The sequence below is a fragment of the Gossypium hirsutum genome, chromosome D12 (genome assembly GCF_007990345.1).
Source record: "Gossypium hirsutum isolate 1008001.06 chromosome D12, Gossypium_hirsutum_v2.1, whole genome shotgun sequence".
In the NCBI taxonomy this organism is placed as follows: Eukaryota; Viridiplantae; Streptophyta; class Magnoliopsida; order Malvales; family Malvaceae; genus Gossypium; species Gossypium hirsutum.
In genome coordinates, this window is record NC_053448.1 from 49491669 (window position 1) to 49516522 (window position 24854).

At 33.9% G+C, this 24854-nt stretch overlaps 1 protein-coding gene and 2 long non-coding RNA genes across 4 annotated transcripts; 1 reads left to right on the forward strand and 2 right to left on the reverse strand.

The window, feature by feature from the left end:
* Positions 1-206: 206 nt before the first annotated feature.
* Positions 207-2191, reverse strand: LOC107947590 (inositol oxygenase 1). Its single transcript, XM_041106954.1, has 6 exons — positions 2010-2191; positions 1832-1891; positions 1509-1561; positions 1286-1408; positions 637-777; positions 207-502 (listed from the first exon to the last, which is right to left on the reverse strand). The coding sequence occupies exons 1-6, from the start codon at positions 2182-2184 to the stop codon at positions 464-466; spliced, it is 591 nt and encodes a 196-aa protein (XP_040962888.1). The 5' UTR covers positions 2185-2191; the 3' UTR covers positions 207-463.
* A 5160-nt stretch (positions 2192-7351) lies between these two features.
* LOC121203397 (uncharacterized) lies at positions 7352-7990 on the reverse strand. Its single transcript, XR_005921755.1, has 2 exons — positions 7697-7990; positions 7352-7587 (listed from the first exon to the last, which is right to left on the reverse strand). It is a non-coding gene; the product is annotated as an uncharacterized lncRNA (long non-coding RNA).
* Positions 7991-8471: 481 nt separating this feature from the next.
* On the forward strand, positions 8472-18295 carry LOC107946324 (uncharacterized). Of its 2 annotated transcripts, none has more exons than XR_005921756.1 (2): positions 8472-9129; positions 9451-18295. It is a non-coding gene; the product is annotated as an uncharacterized lncRNA (long non-coding RNA). The 2 variants fall into 2 exon arrangements; XR_001696898.2 differs by having other exon boundaries at positions 8472-9112.
* The last annotated feature ends 6559 nt before the right edge of the window (positions 18296-24854 follow it).

The following is a 24854-nucleotide window of genomic DNA, read 5'->3' on the forward strand; positions in this document are numbered from 1 at the left end:
GTCTAGATAACAAAAAGAATTGACTTGTTCATTTTTTTTAAAAAAAAAAGAGCAATCTTTTAGGTTATTTTATTAGGATCTAGACGAGTATGAGATACAGAATTATTCATTTTTTTTCTAAAAATATATAATTCTATATATATTAATACGTGTCTAACATAATATTAAACATAAATACTTAATCATTGATGTTTCCATCTATGGTATATGATATAGTCAGAGTATTATAGAAGGCAAATATGGATTTATGCATATAATCGAAGTCTTAGAAGCTAAAGCAGAGTTGTTTTTTTCACTAAAAATAGAGCAACCCTTTTATTCCTAACTTCCAACTCTCTCAAACAATTTCCCTTTTTCGACTAAAACACAGAAAGAGAAAATAAATATTAAACTCAAAAGAAGGCATCAGAAATTCATATATACATGCCCTTTATGCTCTCTTATGTGCTAAAGTCCCGTTGCTTCAGCTCCCACATTGCCATTTTAGCTTGGCTGGGAAGTACTGCAAATAATTGTTTAACCAATAAATTAACTATGGTACTCCGATTCTTCACTTTTTTTTGAATATATGCTCGAGTCAAAGCAACATAGTTATGTAGTTAATGTTAATTAAAGATTTTGAAATGGGAATTTTACCTTGTTGATGAGATATAAATAGTATGGCTTGACTTTCTCAACACGTATGTGAACTTTGCTTTTGCTGTAAAGATCAAATTTACTGAAAATCCAAACAGAAAAAGGGGGGGGGGCAATAGTGTTTGGATGAAAATGATCTTCCTGTTACATATCGAGTAAAATAAATAAGAGAAGGGGTTAAATTATTTACTTGAATATCTTCAGCCATTTCAGATTCTCAATATCTTCTTCATTAATTAAGTGCATATATGCACCGCACCTAAAATGTAATTAAATTTAACTCTTGTAAAGAAAAATCAAATTCAACTCAATTATTGTCAGTTAAGATAAAGAGTGACCTAAATTTGAGTATACTAATATTTGACTTGTGAGCTTAATAAAGCTTTCCTTATTTTTAATTAGGATTGAAGATTTTTTAATTTAGACTAAAAATCAAACATAAATGATCAAAGTTGAAGTTTAGTAATCAAGCTCTTTTTTAATAGGTAACTAATTAACTAATTAGATTTTATCTCAAATTGAGCTTTACCTAAGCTTCAAGCCTTGAACTTCTTGTAGAGTGAGATTGGTTCGACTTGATTACAACTCGAACCATAGTGTTGAATAAAATTCAATTAAAAAAAAAAGAGAAATGGGGTTGGAAGTGTACCAAGTACATGTAATCAACATGCCCCCATGACATCAAGACATTGTGTAAGCCACAACCTTCAGAGTAAATCCCATATTTAGTGTTATAAGCAGGATTTTTGTTGTCAGGATTTTCCTGGAAATAGTGTAAAATATGCCCAACAGAGTATAGCAATTAGAAGATTTAAGTAAGCTGATGAAAAGAATAATAAAATTGAAGAACAAGTATAGAAAGGAGTAATGACCTTATGGTCAACGATTGATTCATCAAAGGCACATCCAACAGGAAACGTGTCTCCTGGAATGACAGCAATCATCATTAATTAATTAGTAGCTGCAATAATGGAATCTCTGTATATCTTAGAGACTAAATACTATGTGTGAGTGCCCACTATATATATATATATATATATATATTAAATATGGAGGATCTTTGAAATTGAAAGATAATAATCCCATGCCATAGCCAAAAATGTGTTAAACATGCATTTACTCGAAAAAAAATTCAGAGCAATATAGATTTATATAGCAAAACAACAGAAAGAAGAAAGAAGTAGGAGGCACTCACCCACCATAGCCCATTGAGGAAGCTCACCAAATGCAGGATGAAGAAGCACTTTTCCAAGATCTGCAACACATTGTGAAATAACAATAAGTCTAAAATAGCAGCATATCTAAATCAAATAAGCTAGTTAAAAAGCTCTGTATGGTATTCAATCAATCAGGTTATGATATATAAAATGTACCATGGATAAGGGCAGTCAAGTGGAGCCAGTCCTCATCTGGATAGTCTTTTCTAATAGCTTCAGCAGTTTGCAGCAAGTGCTGAATTTGAGGTTCATCCAAGTCAGGATCACTCTCATCAACATATTCATTCAGAAGCTCACAGCATTCCCATATGCTCATTTCCACCCTCTCCATTTTTCCACATTCCTGTCTCATTCTCCTCACCTGCTCATTTTCATACATACATACATACATACATACATACGTGCATGCATGCATGCGTACATAGTTTTTAGAATCATTTATTATTTAAGAATATGAAACAATTTGGTAAGAGAAATATCACTTACAAAGTCAACAGTTTGGGTTTTTTACAATAATATTATAAAAAAATAAAAATTGACCAATATATTATAATTTTTTTATTTACCAAAATATATAAAAAAAATTATTTATCAAAATATATCAAAAAAAATTAAAAAAAAAACCAAAAAAAATCAGATCGATGTGACAATTAACTGGTCACGCCAATAGTATTGGCGGCACCAAAGGTGCCAAAACCATTGGCGGCACCAATGGTGCCATACTAATTGGCGGCACCACTCGTATTATAAATACGACATCTGTCCAGCTGAAGAGAGAAAAATCAAAAGAAAAAGAAGAAGAAGAAGAGTTGGCGCGGAAAGAAGAGAAAAAGAGAGAAAAAGAGGAGAAAAAGGAGATATTTTTTTAAAAATAATTGATTATATTGTTGTTATTATTTTGTATATTTTGTAATATTTTTTGTTTTAGTTTAGTTATTAAGATTAATAAAACTCAAAATAATAGTATTAGTTATTATTATTATTATTATTATTGTTGTTGTTGTTGTTGTTGTTGTTGTTAGTATTAAGATGTTATTAATATATTAAGATGTAACTTAGTAATATTATTGTTAGCAGAAAACTAGTATTATTATAGTTAGTTAGTTAGTTATTATTTTTAGTAAAATTAATAATTTTAGTGTGTATTATTTTGAGTATAAAATTATTAATATTATTTTGAGTATAAAATTAATAATTTTAGTGTGTATTATTTTGTTTATTATTTTGAGTATAATTTTTTTTAAAGTAATTCAGTTACCGTTCGAGATTTTTTATGAGATTTTGTTTTTTATTTGACAGATTAAATATTGAAGATGGATGCTAAGTTTCTTGTATGCGTTTATTTCGATGGAGTCATATTGACAACAAGTGTTGGATGTGTCTTTGAATGTCGGCAACAAATAGCAATGAGATTTAATAGAAATGTATCGTTCGATGAAATGAAGGCAAGGATTAATGCAAAAATCCATAGACGTTGTGGGAGAAGGATATCAAAAATTTTCTACAAGTTTCCAGTTTCGACAAATCCGGTCAAATTCGTCAAAATGGAACTTGCAGACGACGAAGACGTGGAGACGATGGTCGATCTCTACTGTGGGAATGGGAGTGAGAAGAATGCACCGATTCACTTATTTGCTGAGTTAGTCGGTATGGAGCAAAATGCATTTGATGAAGAAGACGGGGCTGAAGAAGCGCGGATGGTGGCTCCAATATCATACGTTGATAGTGAATCAACTATGGGTGGGATCGGTATCGACCTGAATATTACAGCCGATGTTGACATGGTTGGTGGTGAAGAAGAAGGTGCCGGCAAAGAAGAAGGTGGTGGCGATAATTGGGATGAAGAGGTCGATAGTGACGCTGATCCCGATGTGGACGATGTACCTGATAATGGGTAAATGATAACCTTATCTTTTCAATCTAAGTTGTAATGGGTAAATGATAAGTCGTGGCAAGAGACAAGTTTGACAACCTTATCTTTTCAATCTAAGTTGTAATGTTTGATGTTATCGACTTACTAGAACTTATTTTTCGTTAATACGTATGCAGCGTACGAGTTAGAGCCACATATTTTCCGACAAAGAATGAACTGACTTGAGAGTGACATGGAGGGGCAGGCAAACACATCTTTCCGGAAATGGTTGAGCACAATGGAGCCGTGGCAGTGGGCTCAAAGTTTTGACGAGGGCTTTCGTTATGGCCACATGACCACAAACTTAGTCGAGGGGATCAACGCTGTCTTGTTGAAAACACGTCATCTTCCGATTGCATCGGTATTTTCTGGTACTTTCTACAGGTTGGCTACGTTGATGCCAAGAATGGGGGGGCAGCAAGTCGACCAGATTCAGGCGGGACATGTGTTTCTCGAACATGTAAGGGATGCAATGGTCGTAAACCGTCGGTTGGCGAGGTCAATGAACGTGGAAATATATTCACGACGACTGGAAACGTTTCGAGTTACTGAGAACATCGGTCGTCGAACTAGGTCCTACGGAGTTGATCTCCGAAACAGACGGTGCGAGTGCAGGAAGTTCGAAACACTTCATTATCCCTGTGCGCATGTCGTGGCAGCGTGTGCTAAAGTCAACCTTGATGCTGAACAATATGTCGATGATGTGTACAAGCTGGAGCGCACATTGCGTGTCTGGGAGAATGAGTTCCCCGTCCTGCCGGACCTATCTACGTGGAGGTGCCACCGATCACTTTTGAGCTTCTCCCAGGCACAGGGCTACGGAGGAATCCAAGGGGTCGTCCCGCAGTCAAGCAGAATCCGTAATGAGATGGACATTAGGGAGAAATCTGACGGAAAACGTTCTGGAATATGTAGGTTAAGTGGTCATAGCCGGAATAAATGCCCTAACAGAAACTTTCATGTCGGGCAGTCATCGGGATCGGGGCGAAATTGAGCTACTGACCCAAAATTTTTATGTATATTGTTATAAAAGGTAATTTTAAGATTATATCGATTTTTTTATTCGGCTTATGCTTACGCTTAAATTATATTCAAATTGTAACATTACCATTTAAATGTTAAAAAAAACCATGTGAGCGTTGTGAAATTATTAAGATTATATCGAAAATAGAGGCATTCATAATTTGATTGAGCTTTAATATAATGAAAAAAGTCGTGGCAATGGATATTTATACATAAAATTCAGAAGTAAGCAATAACTAAAATACAAATATGGCATTTATGGAAAAATTGCATTAAACCCCTAAATTTGATGGTTCGATGGTGTTGTCCGGGGGGTATGCCTACGTGGAGGTCGACGCTCACGACCTGGGCGACGACTAACATCCTCATCGTCTGTAGGTGGGGGCGTGGAAAACGTAGAGGAAAGGTCCTGTTGCTCGTTCGCCGCCGACAAACTTGAACCATCATGAGTCCTATAATGCTGCGGATACGTGTCGAATGGGCCGGGCATGCCGTACTGTGGCCGGGGGGATCCAAACAGTTCAAAGTCGTAGGCGTATTCGTCTTGTTATTAGCCGCCCAAACAGTTCAAACATAACTCCTGATTAACAAATAATAAATCATACTGCGTTATTAGCCGCATCAGATATGTGTCTAATATCGGTTCGTATCAATCGAGCCATTGCGATGCCTGCAAGTTGAAAAAAAAATTAGTAAATAAATCTTACTTCGGCCATTTATTCGTATTTTTTTCTTCGCATTTTATTACTTTAAAAAATATCATAATTTCTAATTTTATAATTTTACATTATTTCTGTGCATAATGTTTGAAATTTATTACTCTAGTGTGTTATTTAAATTAATTTGGTGTAAAAAAATAACCCTTACCCCTGCCCTTTGCTCGTATTATTTTCTCGATTTTTATTACTTTAAATAAAATTATATTATTCTCGTATTTTATTGTTTTATATTATTTCAGTACATTTTCTTTGAAATATTTTGTATTAATTATTTCTGAATTTTATAAAAGTTAGTAATACACTCTTACTTCTACCATTTGTTCGTATTTTTTTCTCCGCATTTTATTACTTTAAAAAATATCATAAACTTAGTCTTTTATAATTTTACATTATATCAGTGCATCATGTTTGAAATTTATTAATTTAGTGTGTTAAGGGGGAATAAAAGAAAATAATAAATAAGCAGGGATTAAAAGGTAATTAGCCACATATTTGTGCCGCCTTTTTTTCCCCTCCATCACCCTTTTTTTTCCTCTATTATTTTGGTAAATAAAGAAAAAGTTTATAAAATTTTGGTATTTTTTTTTTGTAATATTTTGCTAAAAAAGCCGCAATAAACCATTTCCCCTGCCCTTTGGTCGTATTATTATTTTTTCCGATTTTTATTACTTTCAATAAAACTATATTATTTTCGTATTTTATAATTTTATATTATTTCAGTACATTTTGTTTCAATTATTTGTATAAATTATATTACTGATGTTTTTAAAAAAAGTAATACACTCTTACTTCGGCCATTTCTTCGTATTTTTTATCCTATTTTATTTTTTTTAAAATATCGTAATTTTTATTTTATAATTTTATATTATTTCAATTTATTATGTTTGAAATCTATTACATGTGCATTTTTCGCATTTTTTCCACATTTTATTATTTTCGATAAATATACAATTCCCGTTTTTTCTTTTCGTATTTTATGTTTTCTTAAACATATTTCTTTGTCATTTTACTTTTAATGCTATTTTCCTAAAATTTTAATTTCAAATTCCTAAATAAATTTCATAAAAAAAATCCCTAATCAACATACAATGTACATACCATTATTTTTTCTTTCTAAACATATTTCATAAAATATATAGGCTAAATAAAATAATAAAATAACTATAATGAAATAACATAAATTTTAAATACACAAATATTACAAAAAAAATTAAATTTATAAATAAAATTACATTTTTTTTCTTTTTTTTCCTTCCCTCTTCTTCTTCTTTTTTTTTCTCTTCTCATTTCCTTTTCTTTCCTTCTTTCTTTCTTTTTTCTTCTCTTTTCCTTCTCTTCTTGTTCTTTCTTTCTTTTTTTCTCTTCTCCTTTTCCTTTCTTTCCTTCTTTTTCTTTCTTCCCTCTCCTTTCTTCCTTTCTTTCTCTCTTTCTTTCTTTCTTTCCCTCTCCTTCTGCCCCCCACCACCGACCCCCCTATTATTAACTGGTGCCGCCAATAGTATTGGCACCATTGATGCCGCCAATGGTTTTGGCACCTTTGGTGCCGCCAATCCCATTGGCGTGACCAGTTAATTGTCACATCGATCTGATTTTTTTTTGCAGGTTTTTTTTTATATATTTTGGTAAATAAATTTTTTTTATATATTTTGGTAAATAAAAAAAAGTTATAATATTTTGATAAATTTTTATTTTTTTTATAATATCCTTGTAAAAAACCCTCAACAGTTTGGTTAATATGATTTGTCCTGTAGAATTCCTCAACTCCCTTTTGCCTTTCACTTTGCACATGATAATCTCTGTTATGCATTTTCAGGAATAGGTTACCTCCTCATCAAATCAAATAATTTCGAAATGGCCTATGTTTTCAAGTGGGATCAAACCCTTTCCTTCAGCAGTTTTGGATCAAACTAGTAAAAAAAAAACACAGAAATTTTATATGAATTTTAATAACAAATGTAAAGAGAGCAAGACCTGAAATTGTGGCCAAAAGAGTTGATATGTGGAGCCACAAATCCCCCATCAGAAGTTTTTAATTCATTCTCATCAATAGCAACCTTATGCCTCTCCTCAATCCGAGCTTCTATATCATCAAAGAAAAAAAAAAGAATCATAATATAAACAACAAAAAATGTCAAAAAATTGAACACTCAACACAAGATCATTAATGGAAGAACCAAAAAAGAACTCACCAAAATCAGGCTGGTCAATGAGAATTGTCATCCTGAACCAAAACTGAAGCTGAAAAAAAGGAAGAAAAAAGTAGCTATGGCTGCTTGTAATGTGTTAGGTTGAAAAGAAGGGGAGAATTTATAAGAATGAGGGAAGTCCTTCCTGAGAATTTTCTGAGTATCAAAGTCCTTCCCATATTTGCATGGCAAGGACAACCCATAAGTCCTTGCATGAAAAACTACGTACACGGACACGTCATAGGGACATAGAAGAAACGAGAATTTTAGAAACTAAAAAGAAAAAGCATGTGGACTCTTTAATCATGTCTTCCTTATGTTTTATTTATATTTGGATTTTAGTGTTATATATTTTTAGCATGCCTGACATGTATGTATCACCATCCTTATCAAAATTATGTCTGTAACGTAATGAATACGTGTGGGAGGTTAATGGCAGGAAATAAAACCAAGAAACTTGAAAGGCTAAAACTAAAACTAAAAGCAGCGAAAAGAGCAGAGGCGGCGATGATTTTGGGTTTAGGGTAGTCATCGAATTGTGGTTTTAAAGATAAAGTTGGTGTCCTCTTCCAACAGTTAAAGAGAGTGATGACTCAGTTTTTGATTGAGACCTACAAAACTTGCCATCTACTCAACTCTTTTAAACACGAATTCCTTTTGCTTTTCCAATTTAAATAATTGTGTTATTTTGATATGCAATTACCACTTCAATGGACAATAGTATACAAATGCATGCAATTTACGTAAATGAAGTTGCCCTGTTGTAAATACTGGAATTCAGGGTTTAAATGCATGGGATATTATTATTTTAATTTAAAGAGAACTACATGAATTAATTGGGTTCAAATTAAAGATGTAAACGAAACATTTATACTAATTAGCAACTTGAATTCGGCTCCAAAATTTTAATTGACCAATATTAAATGAGTATTTTTACATTTGACAACTTTTTTATTTTAATTTTCAAATTCAACTTTGAGCACAATAATTAAGTTCACAAAAATTAATCTCCTTTTTCTGTTAGGTAAACAAGCTTAATGGAATGTATTCTAGTTACTTTAGGAAGTTTAATTTTTCTCTTGATTTATAATATCCCATAAACTCAAGGCATGAATTTTGAATCGAGCTAGAACTTCGATTACACCCTACTTCAGAAGACTTTCTTCTCTTTTCTCATAATATATTTCAGCTACCATTCAAAAAAGAATAGAACAGTAACTGAAGGCAAGTTGACACTCAGGTTTAGAATGGTAGGTTTTTCATGGATCTACAAGTCAACCTTCAGATAGGCTTTATATATTTGCCGTCTAATTGCTGATTCTGCTGTTCGCAATTGAAAATTGCCCATCTAATCTTCTCTCTCTCGTCCACATATTTTTGATTCAGCTATTAAGGAAGAAATGTAATCATTTTGCCAAGGTACGTCTCAGATTTCTGTATGTTTTTTTCTCTTCCTCAATATCAAATCTTTATTTCATAAAAACTGTTAGAAAGTTATTTCATAAACACTGTTAGAATAGCATTCCATAAAATCAGAAAACCATCCTTGGTTTTGCTTACATGACTGTATGGTGTACCAAAATAGTCGATATTCTCCACAATTTCTACTCCAAAAAAATAAAAACCCTACAACACCTTCATTTGAACACAATGATATGTTTAGAATCCAAGAGATCAGATTGTGCGTACAAAACAAACCACAAAACTATCTGTTTTAGCCTTCACTATTGCTAATTTTCTGTCCTTTTTTTTTGCAGGGTACACAAGAAGAGCCATGTTGTAAAATCATTACAAAAGCATCGGACATCGTTCAGCGTATGGGATGATACTGTGTAATACCTCGTTTTGGTGGCAACTTCCTCAAAATGAAAAGGACCAGAGATGAAGGTAATATCTCCACCAACTGCTCAGCAAAAGAAACCGAGTCACTTAAAATATAGTTCACTCTCTTATTTGTAATCAACACTAAGAAACAAATACACCCTTTAATTTTGAACACAACAACAAATACACCTTTTAATTTTGAACACAACACGAAAATAACTAAAAGACCACACAAATCACAAGACAACCACCAAAAAAATTTTGAAATATACCAATTCCTCTCAATTTTGGTAGCAAAAAGTAGCTAATCGCTAGGTAGCTCATTCATGAACATAGTGGTGCACATGAATACTTCACCAAAGTAAGACCACTTCTTCATTCAATTTCCCCTCTATTAAAGCCCCTTAGTCTAGCATTATCAGGTTCCTCTTTTTTACCCGATTTACCATCATTGCTATCCACATATCTGATACCCAGCAAAGAATTATTATTTACATGCCTAAAATTTAAAATTTTTATATAATGGGTCTTAGTAGCGTATAAAATAATGGTAGGGAGATTTTTGCACTCTAATTGTTTCATTCAGTTATCTTGTAGACTTGAAACTGCTCATTGCTCGGTAGGTAGACACTGACTTAGCCTGTGATTATTGTCTATATTGAAGTAATAGATAAATAAAGCATTTGACTAATAGATAAATAGTATGACAAATTCCACTCAAAGAGCCAAATCACACGTAGCGCAAGACATATGTGTTGGTTATATTAAAAAATAAGTACACATTCAACAATAAAATCAGAATGATGGTTGCGATAATAAATCTATTTTATTAATTAAACAAAATGAAAAGAACAAATTTCTCAAATAATAAGAATACAGTTGTTCAATTTCATTAGTTAAAATTGAAAATCCTAAGATGTCTAGCAGACGCAAGTCTCAAATATCAGTGAAACTACGCAAGTAAAATTATTAAACCTAAACTCCGAGGGCTAGTTTGCAATGAGGATAAAAGTTGGGTGATGGAACTCTAACCGACCTAATCGTATATGTGGTGTTAAAACAACCTCCTGCTCTTCAAAATGTCATAAAAGTTTTATTAAAGCAGACCACAAAACATTCTTTGACATAACAATCTGATGTCAAAGACTTGTAAATTGGTTACTGAACTATCAGTTTCCTGAAATATACATTCCTATTTAACTTAAAAAAAAAAAGTATGAAGCAAAATAATGAGGCAATTGCAGCAAAATTTTCAGTTTTCATATGGCAATAACATGAGTTGGCAACCTTCCCACTGTTTCAGTAGGAATCTCTTAAACAGTATCAGTAAGCAACATGACAGAACTATTTATCTAACTTACCAGGTAATATATGAGGTTTAGAACTGGATGGTTCAAAACATCAAGGTCAGCAGCTTTGTCAAATGCATTAAAGCACATCTAGACAAAAAATAACATTAGAGATCAAATTTTATAAACTTTGGACAAATAACCAATGATTGATCAATTAGATAGTGATCTAAATCTAAACCATATAGCAGCTAAAGGTTCAACTAGAATACATTCATTTTGTAGCAAAAGTCCTTATAACACTATATGTATCTAAAAGTTTCTAAGGTCTAAGAAAACATGCTTAAAGCATGTCAGTTTGAAACATGTAGATCGTAAAGCCAGAAAGTGAGGAAGAGATCTACCATAATGCATCTGACTAGGAAACATAAGAAGCAAATGGTGGTCACGTAACCGACCTGCCCAAGCCAAAAAGAAATAACAATTAAATATTGTCAATAAAAGGAAAACTTACTGGAAAAAAAACCACAACTACAGAGTAAATATGTACTTCTTGCAGCTTCTTACGCCGCCCTTTGGACTCTACAGGAAAGCGCTGCAACATTAAGAAAAGCCTGCAAGGAAATATATGATTATATTGCTTTTCCATGCAATATGCATACAAATCATATGAAATGCATCACATTAATTACAAAAAGCATACAGGTAAGTGGAATTCAATATTTTAAAAGAATAAAAAAATTCAAATAAATGTATCGAAAATAAGGAAATGCTATTTCTGTTCTCACAAGATCCCAAACCCCTTAAGCCACTTTAATACGTAGTATCTACATTATATATAGCTTGAGGACCAAGTAAGATGTCCTGGACATTATGCTAAACCTGTAGATCAGAAGAAAGACCTTTTAACAAAGAAGATGAAGAGCTACGAATAGAAGGCACAATTTCGAATTCAATAGGAAAGACAATGATATACCAGTTTCAGCATGCAGCCTAAACGTAAAACCAAATACTCACACAAAACTTGACCTTATGCCATTAAAACAATTAGAAACAGAACAACAAATAGAACATAATTACCTTCCACCATATAGTAAAAACCCAAGGGCTGCAAACAATGATACACCTGCTCATACACATATGTCAAGTTAAATAATTTCATTCATTACTGAAAAATTTTAACTACCATGAGATTAATGTCTACAAATCATCTAAAATTACTAAGGTTCCATTAGCTAAATGCTTCTCTTTTTTTCTTTTTCTTTTTCTTTTTTCAAAAAGTAAATGAATAGGAAAAGAAAAAATAGCAAAAAAAATGTCTATTTGAAAGAATGTCTTGGAAAACGCTTGGAAACGCTCTCAGCACAAATTACCATGTCTATTTGCACTTGAGATTTTTAAGCAAGTCTTAACCGGTTCTTCTAATAGATTTGCGGTTCTTGAAACTGTAAATTTGGTGGAAGATCAAATTACAGATAGAATCGAAACAGAGAGATCTGAACATATCGAGATTGGGAAAATTGCCCACGGGGAAGCTGAGTCTATAGATCTTGTTGATATGGGTGTTTCTCCTAAGAAACCTAGAGCTGCAATTGCTGGAGTAGCTGACTTAGGAAAAAGCTTGAAGAGTAAAAGAAATATGCAAATTTCGAAGGGGAAAAAAGGAAATAAGGTAGTAGTAGCTGCCTATGGAAATTTACCATCTAGCTCTAAAGCATGAATTGTTTTGTGTGGAATGTCAGAGGGCTTAATAAACCTCTGAAGCAACATGCAGCGTATAATAGAATTAAAGATAACAGGGCTAGGGTTGTTTGTTTGATTGAAACTATCTTAAAGCATAATAAGATGAGGGCCATTCTTGAAAAATGGTTCAATGGTTGGAAGTCTTTTCACAATTATGTTGAAGCTGATAATGGGAGGATCTGGGTTCTATGGAAAGACTATCTTCAATTGTCTTTGGTGTGTACTACTGATCAAAGCATCACAGTCAGTTTTAGTGCTGATAATTACCTTCTTTTCTTGACTGCCATTTATGGGAGGAATACGGGTAGTGAGAGGAAAAGGCTTTGGAAGCATTTGCAAGGATTGCATAAACTGGTGGCAGATCATTCATGGATCCTTGTTGGCGACTTTAATGTCATAGCAAGCTATTTTGAAAGCTCTGATTTCAGGGTACCTTTAACCTGACTCTGGTTGTTTTGGTCCCAAAGTAGCAGAATGCAAGCAGCATTAAGGATTACAGACCTATTTCGTGTTGCATTGTTTTATATAAATGCATCACTAAGGTATTGGGTATGAGGCTCACCAAATTTCTTCCTAGTAGCATTCCTAGAAACAAAAGTGCTTTTGTTCTTGGGAGGAGCATTAGTGACAATATTCTACTGGCCCAACAGCTTGTTAGGGGTTATAATAGATGCACCTTGTCACCTAGATTTACTTTGAAAATTGATCTCCAAAAAGCCTTTGACTCTCTTAATTGGCAGTTTATTCTTGCTGCTTTGGCTACTTTGGGATTCCCTAGTCAATTTGTTAGTTCGATAGAGAAGTGCATCACTAAGCCTCGATTTTCAATTTCGGTAAATGGGGGTTTGATTGGCAAAATTAGAGGTGCTAGGGGAGTAGGACAAGGGGATCCACTTTCCCCTTACCTTTTTGTGATTGCCATGCATGTTCTGTCAAAATTACTTGATCTTGCTGCATTTTCTGGGTTGTTTAGCTACCATTCAAAATGCCATAAGCTTAGGTTGACTCATTTAAGCTTTCCTGATGACTTATTAATTTTCACTAAAGGAAATTTGGAGACAGAAGTGGGAATACAATGTGTTTTGCAGCAGTTTTATTTCTTCTCAGGCCTACAATTAAATCCTGCCAAGAGTGAGATTTTTTTTCTTCAGGAATCTCAGAAGAGGATCTTCAACATATCTGCAGTCTTACTGGGTTTAAAAGAGGACTGCTTCCAATAAGGTGCTTAGGAGTTCGATTAATAACTCGAAATTGACAGTGGCCAATTGCTCTCCATTGATTGAGAAGATAAAGGATAGGATTAAAGGATGGACAACTAGACATCTTTCTTATGCTGCAAGAATTTCATTCAGTCTGTTTTATTCAACATGCAAAATTTTTGGTGTAGACATTTTATTCTCCCAAAAGGTGTTCTTAAAGCTATTAATCTTTGCCTCAAATTTTTCTGGAAAGGGCAAAATATGGATGCTAAAGGTGCAAGAGTGGGATGGTCTACAATTTGCAAACCCAAATCAGAGGGAGGGTTAGGTTTGAAGGAGCTTGATAGTCGGAATCAAGCTTGCATTATGCAAAATTTGTCGTCTATTTTGATTCAAGCAGGACCTCTTTGGGTTGCTTGGATCCAAGCTTATGTTCTTAGGGATAGGGATTTGATGCAGGTTTCTCCTTCTCAAACTAGTAGTTGGAGCCAGAGCAAAATTCTCAAATTGAGGTGTTGGATCGGGTTGATTAGAGATCCTCAAATGGGTGAACTCATTGTCCCAAGACAAAAATATTCTGTTAGTTAAGTATGGAACGGAATTAGAGGTAAAGTAGCCAAGGTAAATAGGTGTAAGCTGCTGTGGTTCCCTTATCATATTCCAAAGCATTCAATGATTGGTTGGATGGCAATGCTTAATCGAATACCTACGAAGGATAGGCTATTGGCTTGGGGATTGCAAGTTGATGGCTGTTGCTGTTTTTTTCATAGTGAGATGGAGACTAGAAACCATTTATTTTTTGAATGCAACTATTCTAAGACTGTTTGGAAAGAGGTGTTAAGTCTTTGCTCATTGCAAAGATCCCCTAGACAGTGGAATTTTGAGTTACAATGGCCAGTACTGAAATTAAGAGGAAAAGCGTTGATTTCAATTGTATTGTGGTTGGCATGGGGAGCTTTCTTTTACTGGATCTGGAGAAAATGAAACTGCAGAATTTTTGGTAACACTCGTTTGTCTGAGCAAGTAATCTCGGAAAAGATTAAAGATGCATGCAGTTCTTATGAGTTTATCTGGTACTAGAATTAGATCTGATGAAATTGTAAATAATAGAATTTGTATAGCTTGGGTTATAGAGTGATTTTACTGTATAGCTTTTGTTTACATTGGAATTTCCTATGTTGTTTTGTTGTAGCAGATTTTCTGCTTCTGGATAAATAATATTTACAGAATTATAAATAATAATAAAAAGCAAAAATAAAATTTGAATAGAATACAAAAAGCAAAGCATTTTACAGAACAGAGCCTAAGTGATCATACATAATAAATCTAGAAAGCACCCAAAGTTAATCAACAGTTAACTATTATGAACCTATTAAGGATACAGCACATAATTACCTGCAAAGAACACCTTTGAGAGGACGACCAAAACTGGGATATATTTCCACCATAATATCAGCCACATTCCAATCTGAAATCAATTCCGCCAGGCCCGCATCACAAACAGGAACTTTACTAACACCTTCTAAAAGTAACAGTTCCAAAGTAAAACATGTATGCAACAATACTTACAAGGTTCCTAGAATGTCTACCCTGCTTGGATGAGATAATCGATACTGTGGTTTCATATCTACTACTAAAATCTAGAACAAGTTCCATTAACATCCTTGTCACCGTTCTAGCCAAAGTAATATTGTACCCTAACCTATTCGCTTGATTTTATGATTACCATTATCCAAACAACACTTATCTTATAAAAAACTGTAGCTTATAAGCATTGTTCCAGCAAAGAAATCATGAAAAGCATGAAGGAAAAATAAGCTACTGCAAACAGTGTGCAGAAGTTCAGAGCACCATAGATAATAACATAGTTTTGATTTGAGCAGTGAAGTAGGAAAACATAAGGTATTCAGAATAACGTAAAAAATGAGAAGTTCCAAACTTCAAATCACTTCTTATCTATGTAGCCTTCTCTAAATTTATCTTCTCCCTAGAAGTTGACATGTGCCTTTTGTCTTGAATCCCAAAGCCCGAGCTTTATCTCATAGATGTAAAAGAGTTCGTTGTTTTCAACTAATGACCCCGCATATTGGACCTTTGATTATTTCCTAATTCAATTCTCATACAATTAACACTATGTTTGGATTGCATTAAAACTAGGGAAAGGAAAGGAAATAAAGGAAAGTAACATCCTTTCCTTTGTTTGGATAGTTTCGCCTATTTGAGCAAAGGAGTTGTTTATCCCTTGGTTTACTTGGTTTTTAATTACCCCAATTCAAGGGGGAAAGCTAGGGAAAGGAAAGTGAGGTTACTTTTAAGATAATGAAATTACATTTTTATCCTATTAAATTTTACATGAGTTATTTTATAAAAGGACATAATTGAAAAAAAAAATCATTATAATCAATCATTTCCTTTACTTTCCATAGTTTAACCAAACAAAGATTGTAAATATTACTTTACTAATTCTATCTATCCCAAACAAAATAAACAGACATAATATCCTTTCTTTAACCCTCCTTTCTTTTCCTTTCCTTTATAATTATTTATCGAAACATAGGGTAAAAGAATTAAAACAGAAAATTAGCCTAACAAAAAACTTTTCATGTGGAACAGAAACTTTAGATCCTCCCTCCAAGAAAAACGAAGATCATTTATGAACAATATGCTTATTGATGTCATCCCATTTACACTATTTACAAAGTCATAAATGGGTATCAATCACTGTCAAAATTTGGCACCCTTCTCCCAAGTAAACATTCATAATTTGCAAGAAATTGGCCAAATAAGTTAACTGGGGATACAATAAAATAGCAATGTGTTATAAAACATAACTAGCTTCCAAATAGAAAGAATCCAACTTCCAATTCTCTTTTTGGTCCCACTTATACCAAAATAATAAAACATAAATTTCACCTGGATAGTATAAACCACTGCATTAATAGTAAAGAAACTTGGCCTCAGTCCATCAGTCGATACAGCACGTGCCTGTTTTAGGATAGGCTGAGTTAAGATGAAGTGAAGCAAAATGAGAAACACCAGGACAGGGAGACAAACTGGCAAAGCTCAAGTAACTTAACCTGGTAGTAGATCTCAGCCCAAAATAAGACCAAAAGAGCATATGTGGTGAAGAAAGCTAGACTTGGCATGTCAAGCAAGATGTGTTGAACAATCTAAGAAAAAGGGAACACCGGGCAACAAACCATAAACAATTCATGTTCAACTATAAATCGAAAAGAAACGTCAAACATGTACAGTTTATTGCAAACCTCTGGATGTAAGTTCTGCACGTCCCGTCTGAAAACAAATACAAACCCACGAACTGCAATATAATTGAAAGCAAAGTAAATACAAACAAAGCCCACAAAAAATTGTTAAAAATAGAAATTCTCTTCTTTCAAAAAAAAAAGAAGAAGAAGAAATTCTCAGATACCAACCCCCATTCACCAGAAAATTCAGAAAATGGAAGACCTTCTGTGTGGTCCAACCATACTCAGGAACCCTCAATTGTATCCGAATCAATTGGACCTAAAAACGTCAACAATTAAACGAGTTTATGAACAAAGCTAGTCATTAATAAGTATCATTCTTGACAACAACATCATATCAGGTTCTTAATTGCACTTAGTTCTTTTAGTTTCTCTTATTGGAACCTTCCTTCTGACATTAAAAGGAAGAAGCATCAAATAAGGAAAACCTTTTTTGTTTCAAATTGAAAAAGCTAGTCATCAATTTTCCTAGACAAACAAGCAATCAAACGGAAAGCTAAACCCTAACCACTAACAAATAGATTAAAGAAAAACAGTAAAATCTAAAGTATTGATGAAAAAGGGAGGAGATGCATACGAGAGCAACGGCGGCTACGAGACCGTAAAGAGCGGCGAGGATGTGAAAAATCCGATCCTGCCAGAGCGTAGATTCGTTAATGTCATGCCACCAATTCGATGCATCTTTCAGCTTCAAAGCTATCACCGCCTCATCCACACCGTAACCCTCCATCTCTCTCTAATCTTCTTCGTCTTCTCTTTTCTCCTTTTTCTTTTTTCTAATATTAATGTTATTAATCCAAATCAATATTTGATTGATTTGATTTCTGTTCTTTTATGTGAAAAAACAAGATTTGAGAATCAAAATCAAAATCCTAAAAGAAAAAAAGAGTTTTAATCAACTTTGATTTTATGATTTCTGTATTTTTGTTTTTCTTTTTTCCTTCTAAGAAATTATTTTGGAGCAAAGCAAACAAGGCCGACCAAGGGGAGAGGCGTGGAAGAGGAACGAAGGGGATGATTTTTTATTAGTTTCTTCTTTTGTGGAAGCTACCGGCAATTGCCGGTAATCAGTTCGAGAAATGACAGGATATGTATGGATGGGATGATCTTACGTGTCCTTAGGCAACCGTCAATGAATACTGTACTGCCAAATGCCGGAATTGTATTGGATAAGGCTTTAGGGTTACAGGTTTTAAGTAGACCCACTGTACGCGTGTCCTATTACGTGTTTTAAACTGTATAAATATTATTAATTTTTACAATCACGATCCCATTCCCATATGTACTTTTTTTTAATATACGTTTTTTTTTTTAATTTTTTTATATATGGTTTGAAATTTTAGTTTTAGTATAGTGTTGGAAATTTTGGTATAACTATTGAGATATTTTCTTATTAGTTCTTGTAATTTGCAAAAGTTATTAATTTAGTCTTTGTATTTCAGTTTGGTCATTTTTTTAGCCTATGTACTTTTTAAATATTAAAATTTCGGTCATCAATAGCTGTTAAATTCATTAAGTTCAGCTATTTTCAAAATCTAATGTGACAAACATATTATCATATGTATAATATCATGTTAGTTTTTTTTTACATATTACTTGCTAAAAATCTAGTTAATGAATTAGCAATGGTCATTTGCATCAAAATTGAAATTTGAAAACTTGAAAAGTATAGGGACTTAGAATGAATCATCTAGAGAATATTGATTTAATCTACAAATGAAAATATAGTACAAGACTAATATTGAATTTAATCAAGCAGGTTTAACCGTTACTGTTTGGATTAGGATTAAAATTTAAAAATTTAAAAAATACATGGATTAAAATTGACCAATTCAAAAAATCACAAAGTATAAAGATTAATAACAAAATTTAATCCACATTTCAACATTATCAGGTTTGGGTTTAAGAAGACTAATCATTTATAATTGAATTTTGTTAAGAAGTACCTATTTTTTAGATGATTATACATGATAATGTACTCATTTAAATGAGGTTAAATGGAGTTAAGTTGAAACTTTTTAGAAATGGAGTATATTAGTCTAACTACATTCAATTACACATCATCTAAGAAACGGGTATTAGGTTTTGGTTATTTTGGGATAAACAAGTAAATAAAGACATACTTTACAGATTTTGCCAATTCACGTCACGTGCATGCAACCTATATTACACCTCAGCTTTGTTTGTAAAATTTTACATATACTTTTATATGTATCATTTTTTTAATTTTTTTAGGGCGGGATTGGGTTCGACCAATTGACCAAAAAAAAGTCCTTTTCTTAAAAGAAAAATTATGGAAATGGGCTGATTTTTTTTTAAATAATAGGAATGGTTTATTTTTACAAAAACGAGTTGAGTTGGCGTTGTTTTCAGAGGAAACGTAAAAAAGTGCGTCCAACTTGGTACTTTTTCCCTAATGTCAGATAAAACGCGCTGCTGCCCGTGTTCCAACGGTTAACTCCAATAGCTATTTGAACTAGCCATTAGACCCCAAACGGTCCAAAAAATAAAGAGTATAAAACCCCCCAAACACATTTTTCAAACACAATTCTCACAAATTCTCTCCTAATTTCTCAAGTTTCTCACTATTTTCAAAAAGCTCTCAAATTATTATCCTAAATTCTATTTTTATCTAAGTTAATATTTTTATTAGTTTTTGTTTATAAATCCAAGAAATAGTATTTTTTATTAAAAATTTGTTCGTGTTCAATTTAGCAATGGCCGAGTCTTTAATTCGTCTTGATGACAAGTACATCTCCGTCAATCAATTGCAAATAGTAAGAATAAATTTTAATAAAATTTAATTTTTTTATTTCATAGTTATAATTGAACTTAATATTTTTTATAACTTTTTATTTAAATAGATGGAATATCGAATTTTGCAATGTCATATTCATAATCTACCCGGTCCTTCATCACCGTTGATCAAAACATACTTGAGTGAAGCTAGCTTTTTTTCACGTGGCCTACTTAGGCCGGGGGTGTAAGTTGGACCCAAAACTCATAAGTGCATTGGTGGAGAGGTGGAGACCAAAGACGCATACATTCCATCTGTCATGCGGTGAGTGTACTATCACTCTGGAAGATGTGTAGTTACATTTGGGGTTACCCATGAACGAATCGATAGTCACTAGGTCTGTTCAGTCTACTAATTGGGGGACCGTCTGTTACGAACTTTTAGGTGTGGTACCGAAGATGATCACCGGAGGTCGAATCGAAATGGCCAAGTTACGAAATAATTTCGTGGAACTGGCGAAGGATTCTACTAAAGAGAGAAGAGTACAATACGCTCAGACATACATCTTTCAAATTATTGGGGGTATTCTGATGCCTGATAAGTCACGAAACCTTCCACATCTAAGGTGCCTACTAAAACTCGTCGATTTTAGACAAGCTGGCGAACTTAGTTGGAGGTCCACAGTGTTGACGACATTGTATTGGGAGATGTATCGGGCGACGAAACCAAAAAAAATCAAAATTGATAGTTGCCTTTTACTACTATAATCATGGGCTCCGTACTGCCTTCCATTTTTACATCCTCGAGTGGACTACCCGTATACATTCTCACTCGTAACAAGGTAAAATTCAATATATATTACCATTATTAAATTGATTTAAAATAAAATTATTATGCTAATAAGTTATTTAATTAGGTGGAACCAAGCCTCGAGTCACGTAGGATTACCTACCGAGTTTGAAGATATACGGCTTCTATTGGACCAGCGATCAGAAGTGGATATATATTTATTTAATTTTTAACTATATACAAAAAACGTAGTCGATTTTGTATTTAGTATTTAGTATTTAGTAGTATATATATAACTAATGTTTTTATCGCATTCATATAGTTTGAATAGACACCATACGAGGACCCGATAATTCGGGCAATAATTCTTGAGGAATTCTTTGTGAATCCCAACGCCTAGCACGTTAAGGTCCCATTGGTAGTATATGCTACCGTCGAGATGCACGAGGCAGATAGAGTATTGCGACAGTTCAAATTCTGACAATCTATTCCCGTGGCACCTTAGGAGCTTGATGATCTATATTGTATCGACTTACGAATTGGTCAGTATTCCACTTGCAATACATCGAGATGTGGAATAATCAGTATGATTTTTTACCTACTTGTAACACAATTCTCGTTTTAGAGTTAGCATACGATCTGGATTACATGTCATGATTTAGGATCCATTGCAAGCCATATTTGTTGACCGAAGAGGATAGACGCTGGCATCCCTATATGAGTAGGCCATGACGTGCCCCTTTAAATTCAATGAGTGGCGAGACAGACCCATCATCAACACCCATGCAAGAACTAGCCCCGACGACATCAGCACCACCACCCTCACCACGTCTCATTCATTGTGTATCGTCTTATTTTGGTCCGTATCCTAACTCTTTTATTTTCACACAAGCACAAAATATTACACCGCATTTTTCTGTTTCTTTTTATGATAGGTTGGACTGTTGGTAATCCATCACTAATTTGGTACACGCCCAGGCCATCTCATTTCTCGATGGCGACGATACATACGATGATGTATTGGCCATCTAAATATGAGGCACCGATGGGGAGTCCACTCGTTATCCCATCAACTTATGGGACTCAACATAGTTACACTCATTCGCCATGGGTGACGCAAACACCTCCCGCATCTTTATTCTATCAAGGTGGGTCATCTTCCCAACCACCTAGGTATAGACTAGAGGTTGTATGATACAAATATCTACATTGACCAAAGTCGAACCCCAACAACCACAACCTCGACCGAAAGTTAAACCTAGAAGAAATCCAGTACATAACCGTCAACAACCCTGATGTGGCACATACTTCGACTTTCATATGCACTGATGAATTGTAAACTGTATCATTTAAATTAATATAAGTCCTTTTGAATATTTTTTGTATACTGTCTGATTTAGCTATCCATTAAACCCTAATCAAAATTCGAATTTACCTTGAATATTTTCACATAACATTACAATAAGATTTAATTTGAAAAAAAATATCAAATATTTTTGTTGAAAATTCACATGAATAAAAATTAAATTTATTTTGGATTAACAATGGCTAACAATTCTCGTAAAGACATACTATAATGTTTAACTTCGATGTAGATGGGACGACATTGTATGACTCGGGTTCCTACACCACCCGTATAATATCTGTTGGCTTGAGTGCTCCCGAATATCCATGTTGTCACGTATCCAGGTCGAGCATGGTCGACCTTTTAGTTTACGACACAGATCTTTATCAAGTAACAACTTAAATGGAGTAAGCGATATAGACGACCACTTATATTCATTTGGAACTAGTGGGAATACGTGTCTACACATGTTGTACGAATTTTCTAATTTGTACACTTTGTCAACAAAACCCATTGAATCCAAATGAAGATTTATACAACCTACAATTGCATGAGTGCATAGATAACAAAGTGCATCAAATATCATACAATCACAAGTCCTATTTCTCAGGTGTATCCGATACACCACCCGGCAATACCTTGATCTGGCTTGTCAAACTCCATCACTCGAAACCATAAGTCGTCGTGCGAGTGATAAATTATGTACATGCAATTTGCTCGTGCCTTACCATTATTAATTTCTTTCACTATCGTCGAACACCATACTTAGCCTCCTTACAATTGCTTGACATAACTCACCGCTCGCTTTGAGAATAATTCCGCCAGATGGAAGTATATCTCTTTCACAACTACGGTTATCGACAAATGACGCGTTCCCTTTAAAACAGAATTGATTCATTCCCTTTAAAATGTGAATCATGGATCTTCTTTATCTTCATCACCCCTTCACTGTCTTCAGGTTCAATTGGGATAGGCTCCAGTTCAAAAAATAATCTAACTTCTGAACTGTCGGCACCAGGCTTTTGGGGTGGATCCACATCGGATTCATTGTTATCTTCATTCTTCGACCCACTAACATCTGCCATGTTAGAGGTCCCCTCGCTGGTGGATGTCGTAGGGAGTAAATCATCTTTTCTCGTGTATGCTTCGAAACATCCAAAATCACATGTCGATTATCAATCACTAGAAGATGATGTCATTCCCCAGTAAGTATTCCCAATGTTGAACATCGACCCACCAAGTTGTATATCCCATCCACTAACTGAATGTCGTGCAGGGGTTATGTATTTCGTTATACCATAAAAATCTAATGGTTTTTCTGCCTCCTACGATTGAAATCGAAGGCTGAGACGGATGAGTGTCTTCCCATTGATGATCTCGAGATATCGTAATGGAAACTTTCTAACAGAGTGATTGTACTATCGACATTTTCAACCGTTCTCACCTCTTGGACAAAAAAAAATGTTAAAGTCGTAAGTCCTTCATCCGGTCTTGAAAATTCCATATATAACTCAAGAAACAGTGATCCACTTTCAAGGTGCGTTTGCAACATCGCCTCTAAGCCCCGAGCACATTTGATATCAAATGAGTCATATCTCACGGGATCGACCGAAACACAAAAGCAATACTTAATAGACAAAACTCTCATTGTAATATATCCAAATATTTTTTGCCTAATTCTTTTACGAAGTTCTGTCAACTCTATGTTCTGGTTAAAAGCCAGTCGCACTGTGTTCTCCGATAAAAAGGTCACGCTGGTCTCAGTGTCACAGACCTCACCATCGTAATAAATAATAGCATTAATTCATCTACTCATTTTCAACCAATTTATCTATCGAGAAAAATTTAAAACACGAAAAATTAACACGAAAAATCAAAACATAATGCAATAAATATAATTCTTCAGATAAATATTAACACAAAAAGTCAACTTAAACCTTCATCCCTAACTTCTATTCTTCTAAACTTCTTCAATTTCTATTGCTCTGACTTATGTCATCAAAGGCTGAAATATGAGTCATTTATAGCCTAAGGGAATGCATCCCACTCCTTTCTGTAAAATGCCTCGGATAGTGGGGATTGAAATTTGTAGAGGAAAAACTCTCCAAGCAGGATGCACTATCAGAAGCAGTACTAAAAAGGGAATCCAGTTGGAAGCTTTTTCAATACTTTTGCTGATTGTGCATCCTGCTTGGAGCGTTTGTCCTCTAGAAACCTCAACCCACACTATTCGGGACATTTTTCACAAACCTCATCCCGGAAATCCCATGATATTTTTTTAGAATCATCTCATCAAATTTATTTTCTCGGAAGCAGTAGTATTGAAAAGGGCGTCCAGTTGAAAACGTTTTCAGTTCTTTTGTTGACTGTGCATCCTACTTAAAGCGTTTTTTCTCTACAAAACTCAACCCATCTCGTCAAAATTATTTTTTCAGAACCCATCCCCTCAAAACTATTTTTTCAGAATCCGTCCTGTACAAATCATTTTTTTCATACCCCTAATCCCTAAAAAATAAAGGAAATCCTAAACCTAGACACTTAAAAATAAAACCTTAAACCCTAATTTCATAAACCACAAACCCTAACCTTAACCTTAAATAATTAAAAATTAAAAAATCCTAACTAGCTCTGGGAAAATACGGGCAAAAGCGCACCCACGTGGATGCTTTTTAGAAAAGCGCTTTCACTTTCACGTTAGCGCGTTTTACCTGACATTAGGGAAAAAGTGTTGAGCTGGACGTATTTTTCTGCGTTTCCCCTAAAATGACGCCAGCTCAGAGCATTTTTGTAAAAACAGACCATTCCTGTCATTTTAAAAAAAAACGGCCTATTTCTGTAATTTTTTAAGAAAAATGACTTTTTTTTGGTCAATTAGTCATTGAATTCAGAAGCAATTGTTTATAATTATGTACCAAATATATTTGGATAATCATTTTGGTTAATGGATTTACTTAATTAATTGTAATTAA

Excerpts from the sequence above, each read along its gene's own strand:
- LOC107947590 (XM_041106954.1), bottom strand. The coding sequence starts at position 2,184 with ATGGAGAGGGTGGAAATGAGCATATGGGAATGCTGTGAGCTTCTGAAT. Across the intron at positions 1,562-1,831 it reads TCCTCAATGGGCTATGGTGG|GAGACACGTTTCCTGTTGGA; the intron begins GTGAGTGCCTCC and ends CTGTCATTCCAG. Across the intron at positions 1,409-1,508 it reads AATCAATCGTTGACCATAAG|TATTTCCAGGAAAATCCTGA; the intron begins GTCATTACTCCT and ends CATATTTTACAC.